The sequence below is a fragment of the Falco peregrinus genome, unplaced genomic scaffold, assembly GCF_023634155.1.
Source record: "Falco peregrinus isolate bFalPer1 unplaced genomic scaffold, bFalPer1.pri scaffold_40, whole genome shotgun sequence".
Taxonomy (NCBI): Eukaryota; Metazoa; Chordata; class Aves; order Falconiformes; family Falconidae; genus Falco; species Falco peregrinus.
In genome coordinates, this window is record NW_026599607.1 from 1,743,569 (window position 1) to 1,769,332 (window position 25,764).

General features: G+C 44.9%; 1 protein-coding gene, 1 long non-coding RNA gene and 1 other non-coding gene across 6 annotated transcripts; all 3 read right to left on the bottom strand.

The window, feature by feature from the left end:
* Positions 1 to 9,730: 9,730 nt before the first annotated feature.
* On the bottom strand, positions 9,731 to 11,740 carry LOC101911026 (uncharacterized). 2 transcript variants are annotated; one of them, XR_008745272.1, is made up of 4 exons: positions 11,527 to 11,740; positions 10,785 to 10,860; positions 10,470 to 10,598; positions 9,731 to 9,965 (listed from the first exon to the last, which is right to left on the bottom strand). It is a non-coding gene; the product is annotated as an uncharacterized LOC101911026 (long non-coding RNA). The 2 variants fall into 2 exon arrangements; XR_008745271.1 differs by having other exon boundaries at positions 10,470 to 10,618.
* A 1,821-nt stretch (positions 11,741 to 13,561) lies between these two features.
* LOC129783432 (small nucleolar RNA SNORD45) lies at positions 13,562 to 13,646 on the bottom strand. The gene has a single exon (XR_008745301.1). It is a non-coding gene; the product is annotated as a small nucleolar RNA SNORD45 (small nucleolar RNA).
* A 1,052-nt stretch (positions 13,647 to 14,698) lies between these two features.
* Positions 14,699 to 21,937, bottom strand: LOC129783407 (N-alpha-acetyltransferase 20-like). 3 transcript variants are annotated; one of them, XM_055793387.1, is made up of 5 exons: positions 21,790 to 21,937; positions 18,478 to 18,663; positions 16,911 to 17,083; positions 15,749 to 15,894; positions 14,699 to 15,259 (listed from the first exon to the last, which is right to left on the bottom strand). In XM_055793387.1, exons 3-5 carry the CDS (start codon positions 17,063 to 17,065, stop codon positions 15,174 to 15,176), a joined length of 387 nt encoding a protein of 128 aa, XP_055649362.1. In that variant the 5' UTR covers positions 17,066 to 17,083; positions 18,478 to 18,663; positions 21,790 to 21,937; the 3' UTR covers positions 14,699 to 15,173. The 3 variants fall into 3 exon arrangements, with proteins under 3 accessions (XP_055649362.1, XP_055649361.1, XP_055649360.1); XM_055793386.1 differs by lacking the exon at positions 21,790 to 21,937 and having other exon boundaries at positions 18,478 to 18,775; XM_055793385.1 differs by lacking the exons at positions 18,478 to 18,663; positions 21,790 to 21,937 and having other exon boundaries at positions 14,702 to 15,259; positions 16,911 to 17,815.
* Positions 21,938 to 25,764: the final 3,827 nt, after the last annotated feature.

Here is a 25,764-nt window from a genome sequence, read left to right on the forward strand (position 1 = left end):
GAAATAAATACTGTAATTGCAGGTGTTTGCCCTAGCTTCTAGATTTAAGAGACCAATTAAGCAGCACACAAAATAATAGCTTACTGAAGATTTCTTTAAGGAATAGTCAGTTCCAGATATTTGCATTTTTAAGCTTCTTAGAAATGGTTGGGTGTATTTTGCAGATACCTTGCCACATTTTCACCTTTTATATGGAAAGATAAATTGTCTTAGAAACTCCTTCTAAGCCAGCTTTTTGGGCTGGAAAGTAGGTTTCTGGAGACATTCTGAGATGGGTTGTTTGTGGGGTTTTTGGTTTGTTTTTTCTTTTTTTTTTTCTTTAAGTGAGAGAACGAAACAACAAAGCATTTTAAGCTAGACAGTAAAACCTCTATAGATTTCCTGGGGTCAGGATAACATTTGTGGCCTTGACCACCGGTGCTTTTCTAGGTTGAACCATTTCTGTTACAACTTTCAGATGTTCAATCAACCACTTAGAACAGACTAGCCCTTTTGTATAAAATTGCATCAGAGAGAACAGAAAATTCAGAAAATAGTGCAGCAACTCAACTTTTTGCACCTTTTTGTCTCTTGGGGATCATGGCATTTTGCAAAATCACTCCTGCTCAGGGATAAATTGCTCAATTAACATATTCAAACAAATCAGAATCAAAGCTGTTTATCGATCTATTCATAGCAAGTAATTAAGTAGCCATCTGAACTATAGCTTTTGCTGCTTTTAGTTATGCATTTCCTGATAAGGTAAAGTCATACACAATTGCACTAATCTATGTTCTGCTGCTAATAACAGCTTAAATAACTTTTTCGTATACAGTGTATGCTGCATCAAAAGGCAGTGCTTGAGGGAAGTCTGCACATTAATAAACCTGTTTTGTTGTGGGTGTTTTTTGGCTTCTTCATGCACAGTGGTTAAAGAATTCTCATTGCCGTGTCCTTTGAGAGCCACACATGAAGAGCAGTTTGTACAGGCTAAGAATTCTCGTTCTTCTATTATGAGTTTTAGACTTTGAGCCTTTATTCCTCCAGGTCCATGTCTTTTTTTTTTTTTTTTTTTTCCTAATCATGGGCTTTCATCTGAGAAAAAGAAGATGTACGTCCCAGAGAACCGATTAAAATCCTTTCCAACAATACATTGGGAGTGATTTTGCAGGTCACAAAGCCATTGACTTTCCACTCAGTCTGAAGGAAGCCAGTAATAAGATATTCCATGTAAATTAAATCATAAGGGACTTCTGAAAACATACCCAAACCCAAGAATCTTGTAAGACTATAGGGTAACCCAGGTTTGAAGGAACTGCAGTAGGCCATCTACTCCACTATTCTGCTCAAAGCTGGATGAACAGTCCTTGTCTAGTAGTAAGTAAAGGCTAATGATATTCCATTTTCCTTCCTTACAGTTTTGGGGTTTTTTGGGGGTTTTGGTGGGGTTTTATTATTATTATTATTATTTTGAACTTGCAGCCCAATATATTTAAATTATGTTTGGAGCTAGGGATTGTTTACAGGCATTAACAAAGGGTGATTAGAAAAACAAAATTAGTCGAAATAGTTTGGAGACTTTCTTAAGAAGGTGCAAAACCAGACACCTCTGTGAAAATACACTATGTTATCACAATAAACAATAAAGCTATAGGTACACTGTAAATTTCTGGGGAAGCCGTTTTCAAGCAGGGACCCTGCAGTTCGTGCGGTTGTCTCACAGTCTTTATGCCAGTTAACTACAGTCTAAGGAGATCTGTGTCCTGTTCCTGACTGGTACAGATTTTGTCTATGATTTTAACAATGTATTTGATTTTATTATCATTCTCTTTTTCAGTTAGGTCAATATGGGGCTGGTGCTTCTTATTGTCTATATTGTCTGTTTAGAATCATGGAATCATGTAGGTTTTGAGATCATCAAGCCCAGCCATTAAGCCAGCACTGCCAAGCGCACCACTAACCATGTCGCTTAAGCGCAGCACCTATGTGTTTTCTAAACGCCTCCAGGGATGGTGATTCTACCACCTCCCTGGGCAGCCCGTTCCAATGCTTGGGCAGCCTTTCAGTGAAGAAATGTCTCCGAATATCCAATCTAAACTTCCCCTAGTGCAGCTTGAGGCCATTTGCTCTTGTCCTGTTGCTTGTTACCTGGGAGAAAAGAGCAACCCCCCCTGCCTACAGCCTCTGTCCGGCAGCTGTAGGGAGTGAGAAGGTCCCCCCTGAGCACCCCCCCAGCCTCAACCCCCCCGTGCCCTCAGATGCTCCCCGTCAGCCTTGTGCCCCAGCCCCTTCCCCAGCCCCCTACTTGTCTCCGGACACGCTCCAGCCCCTCGGTGTCTCTCTTGCAGTGAGGGGCCGCAAGCTGAACGTGGCATTCCAGGTGCGGCCCCACCAGTGCCGGGTATAGGAGGACGGTCACTGCCCTGGTCCTGCTGGCCACACTGTTTCTGATACAGGCCAGGCTGCTGCTGGCCGTCTTGGCCACCTGGGCACACTGGGGGCTCGTGCCCAGCCGGCCACTGACCACCCCTCCAGGCCCTTTCCCACCAGCAGCAACCCAGCCCCTGCCCCCCGCCTGCAGCTGCCTGGGGCTGGTGTGACCCAGGGCAGGGCCCGGCACAGAGCCCTGTTGAACCCCATCCAAGTGGCCTCAGCCCCTCGGCCTGGCCTGCCCAGCCCCCTGCAGAGCCCCCTGCCCCCCCGGCAGATCGACGCTCCTGCCCAGCTTGGTGTCCTCTGCCAACTGACGGAGGGCGCGCTCCATCCCCTCGTCTGTGCCGTCGGTGAAGTGTAGGACAAGGCCTCAAGGACAAGAGTCCAAGTACTGATAGCCTGATGAATAGAGACTTGTTAGAACTTGTAGGGCACAAGCCCTGGGAGCAAAGGAACAAGCTAACTGCAGGCCCCTGAGCCGTCACAGTTGAGGAGGCAACCAGACGGACAGAGAAACAAGTAGCCAGATAAGGGAACGGATGGCGCCGATATGTAATCAAGAAAGCCGCGTAGAAAGAAACTCCCTAACCTTGGAATAGAAATTATTGCTAGGTCAAGATAAACTAGTAAGTTCCTATTGTTCTAACGGTGGGCCTTAAATATCAACCAATCAGTGTTTTTTACGCTTAAGATTTAACCAATCAGTGTGTAATATGTAGAAGGTAGAAACATATATAATTGTAAGAAAATCACTAATAAATGGACAACTTGCTTGCATCAAGCTGCGTCCCGTCTCTTCATTCGCCGCAACAAAATTACCTCTGGAACAATGCTCGGCTTTGTAAATTGGTTCTAACTCATACCATTAGATGCATCTCTGTGGAAAGATTCTTCTGGTTTTTGGGAAAGGGGTAGGTAGCATCCGCAGTGGAAGACTGTCCCCTGTTACCTTCATTGCTGACAACTAGTTGGAGACATTGTTCCTGTGTTGTTTTGCAGGAACTGCGTGCTACAAGACTGTAAGACCACAAGATACTCTTTTTTTTTTTTTTCCTTTTCTTTTTTCCCAGTTTCTTCCATACCCAACCCTTGCTGCCAGCACAGCAGTGTTTGTTTTTCATCTATCCAGACCAATGTCCTCCATTTCTAGTAACGCATGGGAACAAGGTGTCTGGCTGTTTTCTGCCTCTTTCTTACTGACTCGAGCTCCTCGGCTAAACGCTTGATACTAGTGGGAGGAGCTCAAGAAGTGAACCAGAAATTCCTGGCCAGTATTCAGGAATGAGCTAGAAAGCAACAACTGAGGAGACACAAGGGTAGCAACAAGAACCATTAAATCAAAGGTGTTGCCCCAGCCTGATGTTTGCAGACAGTTCTCAGGAAGGTAAGAAGATAAAGACAAAACAGATGGTCCAAGCAGTGGCTTGAGCAACCTGACACTACCAGAACACTGCCCTTTCTTGCTTCATCCTCCCGAGTATCTCCAGAGAAATGAGTAGCTGACCCAGGCAGGATATGAACTTAAACTAGGATAAAAGCCTCACTTCCCCAAAGTGACTTATCATGAGCGAGCTTTAGTTCCTGAGCCATTCACGTGAATATGACACCGTGTTTGAGCTGATATCCTGAACACAAGCTACACCAGTGGTTCCACATCTTTATACAGGATCAGACTTGCTTCAAGCCAACCTGGAGCACGTCAGAGGAGCCAGAGTCGGTCGGGGCCCATTTCTGCGGGCAAACCGTACAGCGCTGCTGCTGTGACTGACGGTGCAGAGAGAGCAGCCATGCAGGGCCAGTGGTGTAACGGTCATCACCATGTGGCACCTGGGGGCATTTCTGTACAGATCTGTTTTGTGCTGCAACTTTAGAAGTGTTACAAAGGGCAGAGCAAGGGGGACTGGCAAGGTAGACTGCAGTATTGCTGAGAAAAAGAAGTCGCGAATCCCAATAGCAAGCAACCCATGCTGTGTTTGCATTCAGGGAAGGACAACTCCAGTCCCACATTGTCCTATCTGGAGGCAAAAGGAAATCTACAAAGGCCATCTGGGACCTCTGTCAAGTCACCAGACTTGGGGTTGAGGTGGCCAAAGAAATCATGTGTAGCGTGTAGACATCATCCTATTGTTTCCCACATCCACAACAGGATAAGCTGAATCTCAGTCCGGACGTGCCCATTTCTCTCACTGTTATCCAAGGGAGTCCAGCATCACGCATCAAGATGCAGACCTCTGTTGTTGTCGATGTCTAACATAGGCGAGAGGGAACCTTCCTCTAACAACCTCAGTTCTCAGTAAGACGTTCTTAGGAGAGCTCTCCCCGGCTCATAGCAGACCTTCAGGCTCAGAGCCTGCGGTGAGATGACTGTTACAAAGGTTTGAGCTTTGGCCCCTACAGAAACATATTGCGCTGTGCTCTTGCTTTTTTTGAAAGTCATTACAGATCTGTGTGAATGCTACAGACCTTTTTTTCTTTTATAGGGCTGAGTCCCAAGGGCCTTAGAAACACAGGAAGGTCATATCCATACATATAAAGGGACCCTGATGGTCTTTTCTTCTCTCCTTTGCAGGATATCCCAAGCAAAGGCCAACCACCCCAAAGAGGGGATTCTGCCCCAAACCGGGAGAGAGTCGAGATGCTGAAAAGCAGTTCATTCAGAGACTGAAGGAAGAGTGTGATGAGCAGTCCCAGAAATTAAGCAATATTCAAGGTGACCTTAAAAGGGCCAGCTGTGGCTTTGATGTCTTTGCTATAACAACACAGCACTTTTTCAGGCAGGTAAGCGCGATGAGTATTTTCTACCATTGGAAAGATACTTTGCCTTTACACCAGCCACTTGTCCAGATTTATTCCACAGTTGTTGAAACTTTGCTCTTGGGAGAAAAGCATGTAATTTCTTTGCAACAGTTATGATGATGAGGGAATCGTAATTTGATGCCATGTATTTGAAAATCAAGGTTCAGGAACTTGGAAGAGGAAGGATTGTGGCTGAAGTATTTCTCATGGAGGGGTTTCAGGATGTTTTTAGGAGTAAAGCGAATGCACAAACTTAGAAGTACAAGTCCCTGACTGCTACAGCTGGAATGGAAAGTATAACTGAGATCTTGATACTTGTGACCAAATGCAAAAGCAATCCATGCATTTAGTCAACCAAAGGTGTTGGATGAAGGAAGAGATTTGCTTTCTCACAGTGCTTACCTACTCCTGCTGTTCACCACAGATCAGTCAGTGTCCCTGTTACAGAGGTGGCAGTTCCTGAAGACGTTAGAATAACATTATCTCGGCATTCAGGAGATTACATTCAGCAGGTATAGAGAACATTAAAGGAAATGTTGCCACTAATTAGAGAAGCTTATTTATTCACTAAACCTGAGACAAAATGAGCAAATTTTAAGACAACCCTGAAGGACTTGTAGGTAGTGCTTGTTTCAAAAGCCATTTACTGATCTGGGAAATCTAGCTGGGCTCTGAGGTCCAGACCTGGTTCACCTGATGCCCATGTGTTTTGTACCGTCCCGGGTTAACCTGGTGTTCCAAGTACTTTGTAAAACAGGCAGACAGTCACCAGCAGTGGGACCCAAGGTCTGGAGAATATCCCTGATTGCCTGTTTGGCTACTTCTGGAAGAGGCAAGAGTAAACTTTCAGTGTTAACTAGGATGAAAAAACCAACAAAACCCAAAGCACAGATTCAAACAGTCTTTACAACTTCTGAAATACTTGGTTCAGTTATTTTTTTTTATATATTAGTGGGAAAGGTTACCTTTGAACAAATAACCACAGTTCACACTTTTCCCTGAGCAGGAGCTGATCTTGCTAGGGGGAGCTTCAGTGAACTTAAAAAAAGGGAAATTTTTAATATGTACTGAATATTTTAAATACCTTCTCAAGGGGTTTTCCCCATCCATTTTTCTATAGTCTTGACACTTTTGGGCTTGATGGGCATTTGTAAAGGGTTTTTTTTTTCCTTTTGTTTGGTTTTTTTTTTCATTCAAGCTGACTGTGGAGTGTCCTTGATTAAAGCAGAGGCAAACAAAAAAGGGAAGGGCAGTGTATGCTGAGCTTTGTCTGTGTGTTGTCCGCTGGGGAGAGATTTTTCATCTCATGCCTCATTCACAACTTGCTGAAGGAATTCTGGAAGCTTGGGCATACCTCCTGTGTCTCCTCTGGATACGTTTTCAGTGAGAACGGCTGCTGCAGCTGAGCTTTCAGATGACTCTCATCCAGCTGGTGCATGTTAGATCTGCCCTGAGAATGCCTACTGAACTGAACACCTCAGGGGACTTTATTTAACAGAGTCCTCTCCAAGTCCTGCCGGGCGTAGCTGTGCCTCATGTTTCCAGCTCCCCTGCACCACCAGGCCGGCTGGGGGTTTGCAGTGAGACTCCTCTGAATGCCCGGGGCTCTTGCAGGTGAAAAAGGATATACTTATGGAATTTAAGCACCTTCCGGCTTGGGCAGGATTAGGTGTAGATTTTTTCCAGATCCACCGCTGGGCTCGTTTACCTGTGTTCAGCCTGAGCGTCAGTTTCTTCTGGCCTTGCCTGGTCGCCCTGGAGATATATATGTGCACATCATCATTCAGTGCAGTGCCAGACACCTGTATCTTGCCGCTTGCTGCTGGGAGCCATGTAACACGGACCCCTCCCAGGCAAAGAGACCCCCGGCTTCCCCGGGTGGTGAGCTGCACAGTCAGCGTGAGCCCAACAGTTACCCATTAGCCACTTAGGTGTGGTACCTACATTAGGAGTATGGTTGCTTTAGGCTCCAGTTTTAGGGAATGGAGGCAGGTGAGCACTTCCAGGAGACCGTTTTCAGCACCAAAGATCTGAATTTCTGCTTGAGGTACCTGCCTGTACTGTGGCCTCCAGGGATGCCTAAAGCTGCTGCACTTTTAAATTCAATGCTGAAGCTGAGAGCCTACATGTGATGGGATGATCTGGGAGTATTCAAGCAATCGTGTAACTGGGCAGTCTGTTCTCCTGCAACGTAGACACAGGCTTCCAGGTTTTGGAGTCATTCAAAAATACAATCTGTAGACATTTTCTGAGACGGCATTATTGTTTGAAAGCTTGAGCAAAATTGCATTGGCTGGCTTTGAGTTAGGGCAGCATGAAAAAAGAAACTTTCCCCATTATAAAAGTAATACTTACGTTTGTTCCCGAGAAGCCTGCAGGCAGAATGTTGAGGTCTGAGCAGAACTGCAGTTTGGCAAGGGAATAATACTCATTCAGGAAAAAGGTGGGGCCTTATTCCAGAGAAGTTTGAGCTTGAGTTGTCCAACTGGCAGTTCTGCTCAGCTTAGCAGAGGACCCAACCCTACTTTGGTGCTAGGGAGCCTCTTTGGGCTGATAACCAGCCATAGCCTAATTTTAGTGTGTGTGTCTCTCTCTCCTTACACCACATCAAAATAATGCCCAAAACATAGGCTTTTATCTGAACTGGAGTTGAATCCTGTTGGAAAACGTGCTCCAGGCAGTGAGGACTGGGCTGAGTCTTAAAAGCAGCCCAAGGGCCAGTGTTTTGCACACAGGTGGGAGCCTCCCTGTGCCCGTGGCTCTCTTGCCTTGCTCACACTGTTTCTGTTCTCTCTCCAAAGCTGGGGAAAGCACCAATGCAAGTGGTCCAACAGACGTGTTTAGCTGAAGAAAGAGCGTGTCAATACGCAGTAAACAGTGTTGGCCCACACCCAGGGTTTCTTTGAGTGCTTTCTAATTGTAAGCACCTGCTGTAGCAACCTTAAGGCGGCATGACCATTTTCTTTGGGTTTCGTTGGATTTGTTCAATTGCTGTTCCAGACCACCGCTGAACGTCATCCTGGAATCATCTCTTTTTCTCAATTGAAAATGCTTTTAATAGGCAAGAGTCATTAAATAGGCATCAAGGAGTTCACAGCATGTAGTGGTACTTAGCACAGACCCATTAAATGCCAGCTAAACCAATTTTCTATCTTGGTGAAGAGCCTAGGCAATCAAAGCAAGCGATGGCTGAGGCAGCGGACAAAAAATAATTGAAGCAGTGGTTCTGACTTACACGTTTAGCTAATTATGAAAAGTAATGATTGCAGTGCATGTGGACGGCATGGCTTTTAATTATTATTTAATTAGCAGATGGATTAGTGAAGACCCTCAGATGTGCATGCATGACTCCTATTGACTTTGGGAACCATTTTAAACTCACCCTGAAGAGGAGCAGATGGAGTTTGCCCCTAATGTCGGATGTTCATCATGTCGATACAACCCTTGTGCTGTGAGGGACCAAACTGCACCAAGGCCCTGGAAACTGGACTGATGCCTTTCTGCCAGTCCCGCATGCCCAGGCAGCTGGACTGATGAAGTCCCGTTCATAAGTTCTGCCCCTGAAATTTCAGATGAGGACTCCTGAGCTGCAGGGCACGTGAGGGGAAGGGATCGTTTCTGAGCTGCAGACCCCAAGGGTGGGAGGAGGTAAGGGAAAGGGCTGTGCTGTGGTAGTCTGTTGTTGCAGAATGGCTGTGTGATCATGGCCATGACTCCCTTAAAGATCTTTGTGAAACAAAGTTAGCGTAAGTTAGCTGAAGCAGGCCTTGCAGCTATGCTGAGGCATGCTGATAAGGAAGCTGAGAAAAACACTGACCTTGTGCCTAATGTTGTAAATAACTTTGAGGAATTCGCGTAGACAAGAGAGGAAAAAAAAATATGTAGCTAGCTATCCGCAGAAACCCCAAGTAGGAGGACGTATGAAAATGTAACCCTTTAGAGCTTAGCCAATCAGCAGATGACTAGTAGGCATAATTAACTGGAACTGTATATAAGACATAATCGCGCCGTAATAAATCGAAGCTTGCTTTATCACTCATATTGAGTCGGCCGCGTGCTTCCCCTCGCTCGTCGCAGTTGCTGCTTTCAGTCCCTGCCAGGGGAGGGAGCCCAGGTTAAAATACATCAGTACATAGCCCAAGGACTCCAAGTCATCTCCGTGAGATTGCTCTACAACAGTATAAAAAAGTGGACTCATTAGGAGTACCGGAAAAACAAAAGACTGTGCAACAAGACCGTCATAAAAAACCTTTGAAAAACAAGGGATAGCTGAGTTACTATGCCCACGATAAACAGTACAAGAAAAAGCCTATCACCCTTGCAATTATTAAAAAAAAAGGTGCTAATTCCTGAGAATTACAGTCGGACCAATTCCCACCCAATCAAGAGATAAGAGGCCAAGCACACTGCGCTGTTAAGTGCCATAAATAAGGATCATACTCTATGCCTCATTAAAGCAACATCTACTTGTGCTAAAATTAAGTGCATCGACACTTTCAAAGTTTATTTATTGCTTTCTCCAGCTCGCTGATTCCAAGATGCGTGTTGATGGATGCATAACAGGCGGTTCCTGCTAAGTTTTTATTTTCACGATATGGGATATGTTGGTGAGTTTGAGAGTCTCGCTACTTCTTTGCTAACCCAGAGTCTATTATGTAGACAAGATTGCCTTTCTTCCCAAGGCCCATTAAGAAGTTGTCTGGCTTCACATCTCAGTGGATGAAGTTCTCAGAGTGAACGTATTCAATTCAACTAATCTAGATAAAGAGGAAAAAAAAACCCAACAAACCATAAATCACTCGAGAGAGACTAGGCATACACTTTTTTCCGTATAAAAACACTAGCAACATTGTCTTAACGATAAAAGAGGTAATGAAACTTTTTATTGTAAAATGTAAGGGCATTAAAGAGAACATAATTCGACAGACAACACATAAACCTCTCCAGCTCTTTCCCCGTGTCTATTTTACATTTGTTTCCAAAAACTTTCTCGGGCGAATTTCTTTTGTCTTTGAGCAGTGCAACAGACGGTTTGCAAACAGCGCAAGTCTGCTTTTTAGAAATCAATTAAAACTTTGTAATCACTTTAGATGGGGCACTTTGTATTTAAGAGAAACAAAACCAATGTTGAGTCTTTTCTTTCATGATAACAGGCCTATTCACCTCTAAATTACAGAAACAACGTATTTGGTTCTGACCTCTCAAGGAAACTGAATATCCCAACATACTGCACCGTCAAGATCAACAAAGCAGGTTCCTACCATTTGGTCAGCGAGTAATAGGACTGTCTCGAGACTAAATTTCCTTGAACAAAAACTGAAGAGATCTTCAAGACTCGGTCCAAACGGCTCCATCACCATTCCATTGTAGTCCCCTTCAGCTCGACACCACTTAATTGTGGGAACGCACACTAGAGAAAAAGAAACAGTTTATCCAGTATAACAATTTGATTTATATACAAATCTTCAAGGCTCCTAAGATGAATTCTAAGAGGGTCACGACTGTGACTGTTTGTACTCACAGTGAAGCTCAATATTTGATGCAACCGTCAGCCAAGAAAAAGGTGAAAAACTCACCATCGCTGAACATTTCATCATCTGTAAGCTGCCCACCCTTAGCATAAAGGACTCCAAATTTAAAATTCACAGGTCCCTGAGAAATAAAACCAAATAGTACAGGATAAACAGACAATCAAACAAAAGACCTAAAACAATGTTTCCTCTAAGGACTTTTTTATACATCTTTTGTATACGCCCTACACACGGGAATATACACTTCATACCAGCTCTATTGCATGCTCAAGTAGCAGATACCTAATAATTTACTTTTGATCACAGATTATGAATTTTATGATAGCACTAAGTTGCTCATCTATTAATAGGATATATTATGCCGGTGCTTTAAATGATTTTCGATCTCATATTTGCACAGAAATACCACATTTTTTTACTGCAATAAGCAATCGATACCGAAGTTGTTATAAGTCACTAAGTAAGTGCTAGGAGTGAAAAGTTTACATTTACCTCATTTACCTCTTGCTCTTCAAGAGCAAATAAATCCTGTAAACAAATCAGTATCTTTAGCACACTGGTACTGAAGACAGCACAAAACCCCCTGGAACATACTCGTATATTTGTTTAATTTCAAAGTAGCCAGTTCAACCGATAAAGACAGCTTATTTTGTAACTGTAACCCTACTCCTCATTACTATCCTGCTACCGAAAGGAACAAACCACTAGCATTTACACCTAACGACTTATTTTTCCAGAAAAGAATAAAAAGCCACAACCAAACAAAAAAAAAGAAGTCGCCTCCTACCTTCTGTATCTCAGGATGAAAAATTTCCCTCGGGCTCTTCCCAAATTTGTCAAGACTCACAGCACTGAAATGCAAACGAAATACTGCTTTATAGGAGAGCAAGTATACATTTCAACATTAAACTGCTAACTGGCTGTAGTTAGAACCGATTTCAAAAAGAATTGTTCAAAGAGCCTTGCTGACGTGGAATTTTTTGTGGAAGAGCCATTTATTTCCCACAATACCAACCTCTAAGACTTCCTAAACTTCTTTTGGATTTTAAAAACAGAAATAAACCTGATCTCCGTGCAGGGTCCTAGTTAAGCGTACTGCATTTACTTGTAAAGCACAGAATTTTATTCCATCATCCTTCACTTTGGCTTTATACATAATCCTTGTGAGCATTTTAGGAAGACTCAATAACCTATTCTATTTCATAAGCTTCTCTTCTATCTCTTTTAAAATAATTCCGGCATGTCAAATGAAAAACGAGTCGTTCAGCATCAAGTTCACACCCCAAAGATCCACAAGCAAGATCAACTGCCTCAGTCAACAGAAATACCTAATTTATAGCATTTCTTCCTAACTCATGTGTCTACATGACTATTATTTTTGCCCATTTTTTCCCTAGCATGAGTTTCTGGAGCTGCGCAGCATGCCACGGAGTGCCAAACGCGGTCTGTCTGAGGCACACTGAGCTGACACGGAGGTCACATCTGATGCACCTTTCCATCATTGCTTATGCTAGGTCACCATGCGGACAGGAGTTCCCATAGTTCCCTTTGAAATTAAAATGCTAGACTTAATTTACAAAAAAGCAGGTTTATCGTGTAACTGAAGTTCTTTGAGATAGTCGGTACCTCGACTCACGCTGGCTGTGAAAATACTTTTTCTTTAACCGACACCACGGAACAAAATGCTAAACCTCCAGGTTTTACAACAAACAAAAAACCCCCAAACAGTGCCTCTGAACCGTTTCCCTTTCCATGCAACGGGTGGAAACTTCCTCAGTAAATGACAAGTGTCCATGACCACCCAAGTGATCTGTGCTTACTGAGCAGGAAAGCAAACAATAGCTTTTCAGCTCGCACATGTATCCAAATATATACCCAAAGAAACTCCGTCAGCGTCACTTGCAGAGAGCTCTGCCATCTTACAGCCTTACCTGTAGTGAGTGCCCCTCTAGGGAACTGCAGAGCTGTGGACTCTCAGATGTACTGGAGCACATCTCTTGCCTGCCTGAAACGTTCAGGAGGCTCTCGGATATCCAGGCAGCAGCAGAAAGCGTTCTGATTTTACGGCAAGGCTGACCACACTTGCGAGTTTTCTTTTGCGTGCTCGCACCAGGAAGCCAAACCGGAACAGCTGCACACACAGCAGAGCAGTTGCTCAGCACACCTACACCAACAGAGCTCTCCTAAAGCACACCTGGAGCCATTCATACCCCAAGTCAACATCTACAGCGGAACCTGGCCACAAGCTTTGACACGATGTCATTTTGGGGTCAAACTGACGCACACCAAAAAATTAGTAAAACGCACCTCCTTCTCTGCCGCGTCAGGTATCGTGCTCCTTCAGTTGAGCTGTAGCTGTTACATTATTTCCCAAATGCAAAGCCAAACAGAGAAAATAGAACCACAGCCTGCTCCTTAAAAAGCAACTCTGCACAGGCAACCGTTCATTGTGTGTGACCCAGGGAAGATGTGACCACGGCCCTTCAAACTTTCGGGATGCCCAGGCGGGACCAAACGGTGCTTGCGAACACAGAACATGCCTGCTCGTTAAGACAGGCTGGTCAAGTTTACCACCAAAACTCTACATCACCATTTGCCAACCCTGTCCAGCTTTGGGTAGCCAGAGCTGCACTCAGATCACTTGAAAGCGTCTCCCAGTAGCGGCCAGCACTAAGCTCAGAACTGTACCTCCCTGGCGCCTACATGGGGGAAAACTCAGACTGTGCCCCCTTCTCCTTAAGGTGCCTTAGAGCCTGTGACAGGAATTTCATCCACTGCTTGGAAAAGCTCCAAGGTTGCAGCTTAAGGGAACCAGAGTTCCCTGGGTCTCAGAGTCATTCCAGAGCTAAAGTGGTGACAGACATCAGCTCTAGGTCAGATGATACATGCCAGCACTCACCACTGACCCAGGGCGGCAACCTGCTCCCATCCGCTACCTCCTGACCTAGGAAGCCCCTTAGGGAATTACAGCAGCAGTTCGCCAATGGAAAAGCCCCAAGGGCACGACGCGGTGACTCAAAGATCTGAAGTGGACCCCTTGCGCCCACAGAAACCGGTGCTAAAAACACAACAGGTGAGCGAGAGAACATTAACTGCCATGGCTGATACTAGAGCAAACCTCACTGGGCACTTAAGGAGAACAGCAAAACCAGAATAGCAGCAAAAGCCTGCATGCCCGGGACTGTAATAAAAGAAGACACCCTGCCTGGAGATTGTTACGAGCACAAGTAATACACGTCCTCTTCAGTTGCGATCCGAGTTAAGACAGACAACAAATATCGCAACACACCCGTATCGATTAGCTGCAACGGCTCGCCTCTCACCATGTCTGTTAAGGGTCACAGGTTCTCCCGCTTGTCCCAGCTACGCTGGGCGCCAGTTGCGGTAGCTGGAGCCCAACTCGGGCAGCCTCACACAGGGCAGCCGCTGCTGCAGCACGAGCAAGCTATCAGGCTGCAACAAGGCTTTTACCCTCAGTCAGATTCTGCTGTCTGTGCTGTTTCTCCTTCCTCCAGAGGTCAGGTCAGGTCAGGTCAGGTCAGGTCAGGTCAGGTCAGGTCAGGTCAGGTCAGGTCAGGTCAGGTCAGACCACTCCCCCTCCATCCAACCCCCTCTCCCACACTCCTCAGGGCTATTTAACTACTTGACGGGAACGAGCTACAGCTGCTCATCATCCACGTCCCTCAACCCACTGCCTTGGAGGCAAGGTCACAGCTGCATGTTATCAATGCTCATCAACCTTCTGCCTTCACTCCTCTGCACTCTTCTCCAAGAAATTCCAGGGAAGACAGTGACAGAAACCTGTGTTGGAACTAAGTACCTGGTCAATGCCTCCAAGTAACAGCATCCGTGACATCCAGACAGACTGTGAAGGGACAGATGGATCCAAGAATTAAATTAGGGAATGAGGGAAGTAAAAGGCACAGAGAAACAGAGACCTCTGAGTTCTGGAGAGTGTATTGTGATGTACCCAATTTCTGGTTTTGTGGCTCAGAAAGAACGGAGCCCAGGTTTTGTCGCAGCAGTTATATGGCTGCAAAGGGAAGGCGAGAGCCAGCAACAGAACTCCTTCCTGGCACCTTCTGTGTGGGAGCAGCGGCCAGGCGTTTTCAGTTTCGGAGCAGGGCTCCGTGAGAGTGACAAAGTGAGGGGACTGTTTTGTGGCCGAGAAGGAAAACCATGACACCACCATACAGGAAGCAATTCCATTTTAATAGTCTCCAGAGTGCCACGGTTCGAAAGGAAGAACAATAGGGTAAGAGCACGAATATGCAGCCAATACCGACAGAAGCAGCGTTGGGAAGCTTCTCAGTGTTGCTTTTTGGTATTTCACGGGGAAAAACATTGAGCCTAATATTTCTCATCTGTAGAGTTCTTGGGGGCTTTGGGGAGAAGGAAACTGACACTAGGTTGTCTGAGAATCACAGTTTACAGTTACTCATTGTCTTCTGGTCTCACAGGATGAGGCAGAGGTATAATTGATTTCTTCTCTGTATCTCTGCAAAGAGCTTTCCTCGTATCTATGGCAAAAGAAAACAATGCTATTATAAAAGACAGTCATTGCACAAAGCCACATTAAGTGACTTCTCTATTACATTAAGATCATTTTTCAAGAAGATTTCCTAGAATCCTAGAATATCTTGAGTTGCAAGTGACCCATAAGGATCATCAAGTCCAACTCCATGCTCCTTGCGGGACTACCTGAAACTAAACCGTATGACTGAAAGCACCATCCAGATGCTCCCTAAGCTCCTGACAGGTTTGGTGCCCTGACTGAACGCCCTTTCAGTGGATAAGATTTTCCTAACGTCCACCCTGAACTTCCCCTGACGCAGCTTCATTCCGCTTCCTGCAATCAAGTCTCATAACTGATGTCCTCTTCAGCAGGAAAAGCTATCTAAAGCAGTATACAGGATCCCATTCATCAACGACTATCTGAACTTGTACAGGCCCAGGAACCCCCAACACAAGAACCTTTCCGTTCAACTTAAGGCACAACAACCACTTACCGTAAGCATCTTCATCTGGCTCTCCACTGCTAGCAGAGTAGCGCTCCGATACTGTCCGGTACACACGGGAGCCGAGCTGCTTAGACATATTTACTGCAACCCGATTTGATACGCTCACAAAGAGATCGACGAAAAATCCACCCTTTCTTTGGAAACATAAAACCAAAGAAAAACCACAGTAAGGAATAGCAGGTGAATGTATTGCTAAATAGCCCATAACTTGTAATCCGACCAAGAGCAGGTCTGACGATGTCATATGCTAATCAAACACCTTTCACACGGCAGTAACAGGTGCACTCCTTTCCCAAGGGACAAATCCGGTCTAAATTCAGATTTTATTCTATTTTTGTCACATCACCATTCTTTTATACCAGCCCGTGGGTTCAAAATTATGAACAGAAAGAACAGGGCAAGCTAAGCACTCACACAGGTCTCATATACACGTAAGAAATCTTTCATAAAAAAAAAAAAACAAAACCAAACCTAAAACTCCACGTTTTCAATTGCATTGGCTTAGGGACTGCCTCCTTCAATGTGTGTGGCAGGGGGCAGTGGCAGAACAGGTCACAAGGTTCAGTCACCTAACACAAGGCAGCCCTTCTCCTCACAAGGCAGATTCCTCAAAATGTGCAATTTTCCCATTTTACCGATTACAATGGGGTTGCCCTACCACCATGAGTTCAGGACATTTCCCTGTGGGTTCAATTGATGCTCAATTAAATTTTCAGCAAGTACAAGCAGCCGAGCATGACAAAAAGCAAGCTAAGGTACTGTCTGCCATACAGAATTGGTTCCAAGGCTGCCTGCAGGAACTGCAAAAAGCTCACGATCACTGAACAAGCACGCTGGAGACCCTACGGGAAAGTGTCGACCCTCCACGAAACTCTCTCGCTGTCAAGACAAGGACCTTTTTTTATACAGTATCTCTATTGGAATTCAGGCTACACCCTACTCATTCTGGAAAGTTAGCTTTCATAGAAACCCTGAGATCTTACGCCGCCACACGGTATTTTTAGTCTTGTTCTCTAACTACAGGGAATCCTCAGCGAGTCAGAACACTACTTAAAGCAAGATTCTGGGTCTCTTCCATGCAAGTCAAATACCTAAGCCATGTCAGTTGAGAGGTTACTTTTAGAAGATTAAAGATAAGCATGGTACTCACTTTCCTGAAATTTCTCCCAGTAGTTCCATCAATTTAGCAGCCAAACCCAGCCGTTGAAATTCTGGTGCAACAGAGAGCGCAGCAACACGTCCAAGCCACTCTTCCCCAGCCACAGAGCCTTCCGCCTTACCCGGTACTGCGAACATACAGAGCATCAGAGCAGTAAGGAGCACCTTGGGAATAATGCACCACACGCAGCCACACGACTTTACAAAAAACCAAGCAGTCTACAAACAAACATTGCAATGATTGTGGTAAAGGCTTAAGCAGCGACTCTACGCTATTACTCAGTGATTCAGCAGCCACTAAGTTTCATTTTGATGCAGTATTACAGTTTTTTCTTCGTTAGTGTAAATAAATAAATGGATCTCCACAAATTCATTGTTTGAGGCGTGACTGCCAAATGTAAGTTTTAAGCAATTCTCTTGAGTCTTTAACTGAGTGGAATTCACGACCGAAGGAATGGAGGGCTAGAAGCCCAAAACCCACTCACCATCCCAGCAATTACTGAAGACCTTTCGTGACTATGGGGCAATAGAGCTTGGGAAGCTTTGCCAATGTGGCAAGAGAAAGCAAAGGCCCTGGAAACACTGGACGTTGAAGGAAAAATAAAAAATAAAAGCAGGGATGGGTATATGTGCTTCATAGTTCCTCTCCTTTCTACACAGAGCCAAGCTACTGTTAGCTCATTCATGAACATGCAGACTTCCACAGGGCACTCTTATAAACATCAGGCACTGCTAAATGAGCAGCTGATGCGGTGGGTACAGAGAAACCTTCCCTACAGCAAATGCTTTAAGCTTTACCGTTAAACACTTCATTTCCTGGGTCCCCACAAAGACTTCCATTCTGTGCCCACCTTCCCAAACCCCCCAAAAGAAGGGGAATAAAAAGAACTGGAAGGAACAAATACAGATACACACACACACACACGTAAAAACATGGCGAATCTCTGTAATTAAAAAAGTTAGGAAAGGATGCAATCATCCAAGTAATGAGGAGTTAACTGATCCGCTGCATCGGACAGTCTTGTCAAACTCATGCTGGTGAAACCGAGCTCATACCAGCCGGTTTACTGAAACACTTGTCTTAGCATACATATACTTGAATCAAAATGACATTCGGCTATAGGGTGAGTGCAAGAAAATACACTTTTGCATGCTACAGCAAGAGACCTGCAAAGGGCCACGGTATGATACGCTTCAAAAGAGTCTGTGGTACAAGAAATTCAGCCCCATGGGCTGTTGGCTCAAACACGCTGGTGGAACGCTCTGTGTAACTGGCCATACGCACGGTTTACACGGGGTTTTGTACGCAATGCGCATGTTTAACTAGGTATTTATGGTTTAAGACTTGTTTTAGCTCCTAAGGCAGGCAGCCAGCAAAGATGTTTTCAAGAGTTAACAAGGAACAGAAATTAAAGGAGTTGCTGGTTTTCAGAAGCTGACTCGTCATTGTTTTGAAAAATGGCACCATGTGGATCACTGTTAATGCGCTTGTAGACAAAGCGAAAGACCTTGGGTTGCGGGCGGCTGTGCAACTGTCTTAATCTTCTGAGGGTAGGTACCTTCTGTCAGTTGCTGCCGGGTGTCATCAACAAAAAGAAACAGGCTGTATTCTTCTGGATCGTCCACTCCATAAACTTTTCAGCACAAAGCTGACATACATCTGCAGTAGTGATACAGGGTCTTACTAGTAAGGTCTTCCCTGTACATGCACCGTTAACTTCCTGGAATGCAACACGAAGGCAGTTCTGTAGAATGAGAAAACAGACATCAGAAACAAAACCTCCAAACCTCATCCTCTGAAAACAGGAAGCTCAGCAACAAACAGCAAGCCTCGCTATGTTCTAGTTGTGAAACACGCACCAGTGATTACTGTACATTACAGCCACCTTGTGACTTGATGTCGGTGGTAAGACTGTGGCAGGCATAACAGAAATTCATAAGCTGACACCCTCCTTTCCTTGGCTCACATTCTAACCCTGCAACTACGAACAAACAGATAGCAGTCTTAAAGCCCCATTGAAAACGCCAGTGGTTTTAACGGGACTTGGTGTTTGGCCTTACTAGGAAACGAAATGCTGTGAAGCAAAATAAACATCAGAGGCAGCACACCCAAGAGATGATGCTGCAACTGCTGGGTCAATACTATTGAAGAGAAGCTTCAGACAATATGTTCATCAGAAGGAAAAAGAAAAAAACCCAACCCTCTGCCAGCAACACACAAGGGTGTTGATCCACAGGTTGCTGCACGATAAACCATTCACACTCTTTATGCTGCAGCACGCAAAAGGCAATCCATTTTCATGCAGGACATTTTCATCACGTTAACCGATGGCAACTTGGTGTCTGAGCCTGATGTAACCAAATTTCATCTAACAGGGAGGCAGAAAGAAAATTTACTCTGCAACATTAAAGCAAATCCGTATGATCATGAGGCAAAAGCTGGATCTTTTTTCTCTGCTGAAATTCACACATGTGCACAACTGATAACATAGATGAATTCTAAACAAGCCCTACAAGGAAACGCAGTTCTACCTTTCAAAAAGTATTTAAAAAGTAAAATAACAAGCAACTGGAAAAAAAACCACCCAACCACAAAACACTTTTGGACACATGAGCAAAGCAGCCTGCCATCACGTGCTTTTTTGCAAAGAAACTAACTGCAATTAGAAACTAAAAGCAGTAAAATGAAAGGAGATGGAAAAAATGACAGTAAGAAAGACCTGTTTATTTACTGAGCTGGTACTTCTGTTTGTACGCTGAATAAATTAAGCATGCTAAATCACAATGGCAAAAATGTACATTTCCTAAGAACAAGCTGTTAAAAGCTAAGACTGAGAAGAATGCTCCTATGACTTCAGTTCCAAAGAGCACTCTGGGTTTTTAATAAACTTTTGATAGCTTGCAGACTGAAACACTGGAACTTTGCAACAGCTTTTAAACCATTAGGACTGAGCAGAACTAATCCGTTTTTGTTAGCCGGTGTGAAGACAAATAAAATAAATACATAAAATCAAATCAGCTCTAAAAGGCAAAGCACACTACAGTTTCAATTTCTAACGTAGTTAACACACAGAAGACCTGTTTTTCGATGCTTCTAGATGGACAGGATTGCTTCAAGGAGAGGCTGAAGTTTGTGCAAATGCCTGTAACTCATATAGTAAGTATCAAGATTCTTTATGCAGTATCAGCAAGTTGTATTTCATCATCACCAAAATACCGGATTTTTTGCTTTTCCATCCTTTTGAGGGAGGGAGGATGAAGGCCTTTCCAGGACCCAAAAGCTGGTGGTAAGGCTGTGAGACAGCACCACAGACATGTAGCAACCACACCCTGGTTCAATGTGGGGAAGATGAGTTGAGCTGAAGCTGTGTTACACATTCCTTGTAGGGAAGGTGCTTCGTTTCAGGACTGCAGATGTGGAGAAAGGAGATGGAAAACTGGCATTCTGGGCAGGCAGCAAAGTGCTTGAATTTGTGCCAAGCCTAGCCTGGAAGTGGAGCGACCTTACTGATTTGAGGCTCTCTTTCAAAGAGTCAACAAAGGAGCAGCCCTGGACACACCTGGTGCCAGCTCTTCCCGTGCTCCCCTGCATCTTCCAGCATGCAGCACAGCGTCCAGCTGTACAGGCAGCTTGGCTGAAGTTCAGTTGCTGAGGAAGAGAAGGTGAAACTGAATACAAGATCCTGCTGAAAAAATCTTCTGTCATTTAGTCATCCAGCAGAAATACAAAGGTGATTAATTTTCCTATTAAGTGTAATATTTTGCTAGAAAGAACAAAGACTCAAGCTACTTGAATGTGACACCTAACTACAGGTAAGCAGAATATAAAATGGATCCCAGTAAGATGGACTAGCTTTGTGCACTGGCCACAGTTTCGAATTTCTGTTCATCAGCTCTCCTCTTCCTAAGAGAGGCAAATTGTGGGAGACTGCTGCTTTTCCCAGCTCCTTCCTGTTCAGTGATGTGCCGTGGCTGTTTGCACGGACACTGATAAAGCAGAAGGAGCCGCAAGTGAAAGGTTTAATTACCTCCTGATGACCCCGTACCTTCATTTATCAAGCTCTTAGCTACATCATAACTTATTGACGGTTGTCGTTAGCCTCTCCAGCAACTTTGCACTGTGGTATGAACTGTAAACAACAGGACACAAAGGAGTAAATCCTTTCTTCTCGATTCCAACATCCTCCTTGCTTCAGTTCGCAAACTGATGCATCTGGACAGACAACAGCATGCCTACCTATGTAACAATCTTTTCCTATATGAAAGGCATGCGGACTTGGTTTTAAAAGATAAAGTAATCCCGACTGTTTTGTTATTCTTCAGTTGGAGTTACTGCCCTACTCTGAAAGAGCAGTAAGAAATGGGAGGGGGGAGAAAAAAACCCACAAAACAAACCACAAACATGAAGACATCCACAGTATAGAACTCTACTCCTTGCTTAAACTTTCGAATTGTAGGCAAGCTTTTCTGCCAGGTCTCCCCTCTATTACCCACGGTAAGCCACCAATCGCTACTGGGGAGTTGTGCTGATTTATACCACTGGAAATCTGGGTTTGTTCTTTTTAACAGCAAAGCGTACAAAGCAGCTGAATCTAAAATACAATTTGGTCTGTCCTCGCTCCGCACGACTTAAATACAAAGGACAGTGGGAAAGCTCCATTATTTAGTGTTTCCTTTATACCATCATAACCACACTCTGTTATGAAGTGGAAAGACTTTGAAACAGAGGCAAATTTACCAGCCATCTTCTCAGCACTGCTTCACACCACTCGTGGCCCCAAGGAAATCATTATGAATCATACTTCTCAAATGGAGATTTCCAACACAACAACCATCCCCTGGGGGGGGTTCTCTTCAGCCTGAAGCTCTACCTGAAAATCATCAACCGAAGGCATTGTTCTGTTAGTTGTCCTCCTCTTGTGCCATTGCCGGAGAGTATCTCTAGCTTCTGAACTCAGCAGCTGGGCAGCCTGGTCTTCCTGGAAGTGCTTGATCAGCAAAAGTGCTCCATAAGCACCTATAGCCTCCTGGGAAGGACAGCAGGGGAAGAACAATTCAGAGTGGTCACAAACACCACGCCAGTTCCAACTGGTCACAGTCAAAAGTACAAACGATTTCTGGGGTTTTTTTAATAAATAGACGCACACATACACGAAAGTCACTGCATTCTATGGCCAAAATATTTATACGTAAAGAAAAACAGCTTACTGGCCTGCAAAATACTGGACGGTGTGTTCTCAGCTGCTAAGAGGCATGCAGTGGTTGCCTGGGCTCCATATTACCAAGGGGTGCAATAGTATCTACCTCTGGGTCCGCTAGCGCTGGGGGTGGCCGGTTATTTAAAGGACCAGTGTCACTCCTTTACTCCTGAGCGTTTTTACAAAGGTGGAACATGAGTTTTCTTCTAAACAGTTTCCAAGCAGCCATTTGTTTTCTTCCTGAGCTTCAAGCGGGTATCAAACAAACACAGCTGTTTAAACGACATAAAAGACCATCTACCACTGCTCAGGAACTTAAAAGTGACTCCCTTAGCGGCAACAAAGCAATGACCGAGCGTGTGATTTGTACCTGGAAGCATCCCAAAGGTTTTGCTTTTGTTCTTAAAAGGCAGGCTGTGTTTGTTCACCTAGGTCCAACACTACGTCCAACTAGTTCGGGAGGCAGCGTGTACAGCTCTCCAGACTTCACCTTTATTACATGAGTGGAGAACAAAGTACAGCCACAACAGAGTTGCCGATGTACAAAAGGAGCTGCAGGTCACAAAGGAAAAGGACTCTCAACAGGGGCAACAGTCCTCAGCAACCAGGAGAAACAAAAGACAGGCTATCATTTATTTCTCTTGCTCTTTAAGTAAACTATTTGAGTGGGAGCGTTCAATCAAGAGGCAGCACGGTCTATTTGTGGAGTCATTCAGAGATGCAGTCTATGCTCACAGTAGTTCTTTCTGTATTACCGACAGCATCCTCTCGCTTTCAGCTCTGTGACGAGGTCAATACGTGGAAGACACGCAAGACCCACCAGACAACCTGGACAATACATTTACCTTTGAACCACACAACCCCAAAGCACTAAACAATTTTTCCTGCACCGTACAGTTTAACCAGTGCCACAGACAGGGCCAGCCAATAGATGAACGACTTCTGCTACATTAAAAACGACACGGCTTAACAGCCCAGTAAATATTTCTGCCTTTCAAGCGTGTTGATGATCTCCAGCTTCACATCTCAAGTATTTTCTGTCCTAGGATTCCCGAACGATGCACTCTGCACACAAAGCAGGGAACAGACTAGTACTGAACCGGAGGAAACCCGACACAATTCTGTCACGCGTATCGGCATGTAAAAGGATACAGCAATTTCAGCAACCCAAGAGATGGCAGAAATGGGACATATACACCTATACTTAAAACTCACAGCTGAGCTTGGTCACAAGAACCTTTGAAACTTCCTCATAAACTGATAGATTCTGGGGCCTACCAAGGGCTGGCAGAATACCTCTTTGTTAAAACCACCACCGTGAAAACAAAGGAGGGAGATTTCCTTGCCTCGAGCGGACTTCAGCCATCGTTCAAGAGTGCCTTAAGAAACATATTCCTAGGCCTCATAAAAATACTCTGTGAGAAGCAAGTATCGGGCATAAACCAGGATCATTAAGGGGGGCAACATTCTCAAAAGCACTTTCCCCAGAGGGGCAGAGAACTCCCCCAGAAGTTTTTACAAAGCACCTAACCCGGGTCCCACTCCAGGTCTCACCACTCAGTTGAACGCTGCAGACCCATACATACTCTCGGGACATTTTCAGGCACAGGAGGATAACCACAGCTGGCACCTGCACAGCCTGTGTTTGCTTGCTAAGTCAGGACGCCTCCTCCTTCTTGGCGGAAAACAACATACTCCCTCCTAAGGCAGTATATACGTCGGTAGATTCCCAGGTCACTTGGGGCTGTAACTCTGCAAGCTAACCAGCCCTCCCTTATTCTAAGGTGGAAACAATTAAGAGGTTCTCTTGTTACACTACCGACATCACCGACTACATGACTCCGTCAAAAGGGTTTCTACTCAAACGAGGTGAGGAAGAATCCCCCTTCCCCAGCCCTTCACACAGTTCTAATAGAAATAAGTCGATTACCTTCTCCATGCAGCAAAGATGGATCCAGCAATTCCACCATGTGTTCAGTTTCAGTATCCAGCTCCAGCATACCACCCTGGGCCAGCACATATGTCAACACAGGCAAGAAGTCATCAGCTCCGTACAGCCTCCCTGGGTCAAAGAGAACACAGGCAGCGATAGACAAATCACACCCTTTGACCAGTTTCGGTGTTTGAAAGGAAAGCGTTATTTTGCTGCCTTTACTGACCAGTACGTTTGTATTACTCTAGAGCCTCTCGTTACAGATGTGCAGCAAAGAGAACAGCATCTGCCACTTGGTGGGCAGCGTCCAGCTTCATCCTGTACTTCTAACGAGCACAAATTGGATGATGCAGACCTTGAGGCACGCAAGGGAATTTAAAGACTGGGCTCACCTTGGCGTCAGCTCAACTGGTGAACTCACAAGAGGCAGCCATGCCAGCCTGGCCTGACCTCCACCCGCACTTCTGTCAGTGGCTAAGAGAAAATCAATGGGCATTTTCTTTATACATGCACGGATGACGTCCCCTTTCTGGAAGGATCCAGCCACAAGTACCAGTTCCTGAGTCCGAAACCCAGCAGAGAAGCCTGCATATAAAAGCCTATTAGATTTTACATGAAAACTCTGCACATTTCCTTCACGGAGCATGGTTAAAAACACCAGTGAGCAAAGCCTCACGTAACTCCCAACTAGCTGGTGAAGCATCATCGGTAACGACAGCACGCAACACACAGAGGCTCTGCTGTACCTAGGTCTGTATGTGTTCCTCTTACTTTTACCGCATTTAAACTTTCTCTTTAGAAAACGCTATGTGGCTAGATCTCTGGGGCTGGCCAAACTGTCCTCATTGCAGAAGCGGTGCGATGGTCACTTGAAACATCAAGATCGGGAGCCAATTTAAACTGTGGCGAAACTCCAGAGGACTGAAGGGCTGATACTGAAAGTCAGACCAGCTAAGACGTACCCTCCAGGTATCGCACTGTTATCTGGCTGAGATTACAGGACAAAGCAGGTACTGGAAACAGGTGCTGGCTCGACGCGACGCCACGTTTTAAAACTCTACACGACAAAGCAAGACAACCCAATTTGCTGCATCTTAGCCCAAGCCCCTCAGTACAATGGTTCACCAGAAGCCTCTCAGTACTTTTCTTTTGCGTGTTGGGAATACCTTACTCAATGTGATAATACAGTATGGAGAAAAAAACAAAGTTTACATCACTTTGGGCAAAGATTCCTATATCCATTTTAAAATGCAGGATTTTGCACAGAAATAAACCAGGTCTAAGCTCCTGCCCAAATCTTGCCAAAGTGCTTGGGGGTCTTTTACAGCCTCAAGCTTTCACCATTCACCTCAAATCTCAAAAGAAAGCAAGCATCCTGATCGGCACAGAGCCCAGCTGCAGATTCAGCGCTTGAAAGAAAACTGCCAACCACCTGCAGCAGCTTATACTTTCTTAGAGAAAAAAAAAATCTTCCACTACCACCAGCATTGCTTCACCTTAGCTCGTGACCTACCACAGCAGTGTATGATAAGACATCAGGCAACAGAGCTGCACCTATGAATTCATACTGTCCAGCACAGCGTTTTAACTGTGCCACTGACTAATCAAGCGGGTCTTAACTGGTCTGTGGTTCCATTTCACCATCTAGGTTTCAAGGTCACTTTGGGACTCCTGCTACAGTGTAGAAATAGATGTTATTTCTCTTGCAAAAACAC

What these genes read in the sequence shown, in the direction of transcription:
- LOC129783407 (XM_055793387.1), bottom strand. Translation starts at nt 17,065, where the DNA reads ATGCTCTGTATGTTCGCAGTACCGGGTAAGGCGGAAGGCTCTGTGGCT. An exon ending in CTGGGAGAAATTTCAGGAAA is followed by an intron (nt 15,895 to 16,910) that starts GTGAGTACCATG and finishes ATGTTTCCAAAG; the next exon opens with AAAGGGTGGATTTTTCGTCG. An exon ending in GCCAGATGAAGATGCTTACG is followed by an intron (nt 15,260 to 15,748) that starts GTAAGTGGTTGT and finishes CTTTTGCCATAG; the next exon opens with ATACGAGGAAAGCTCTTTGC.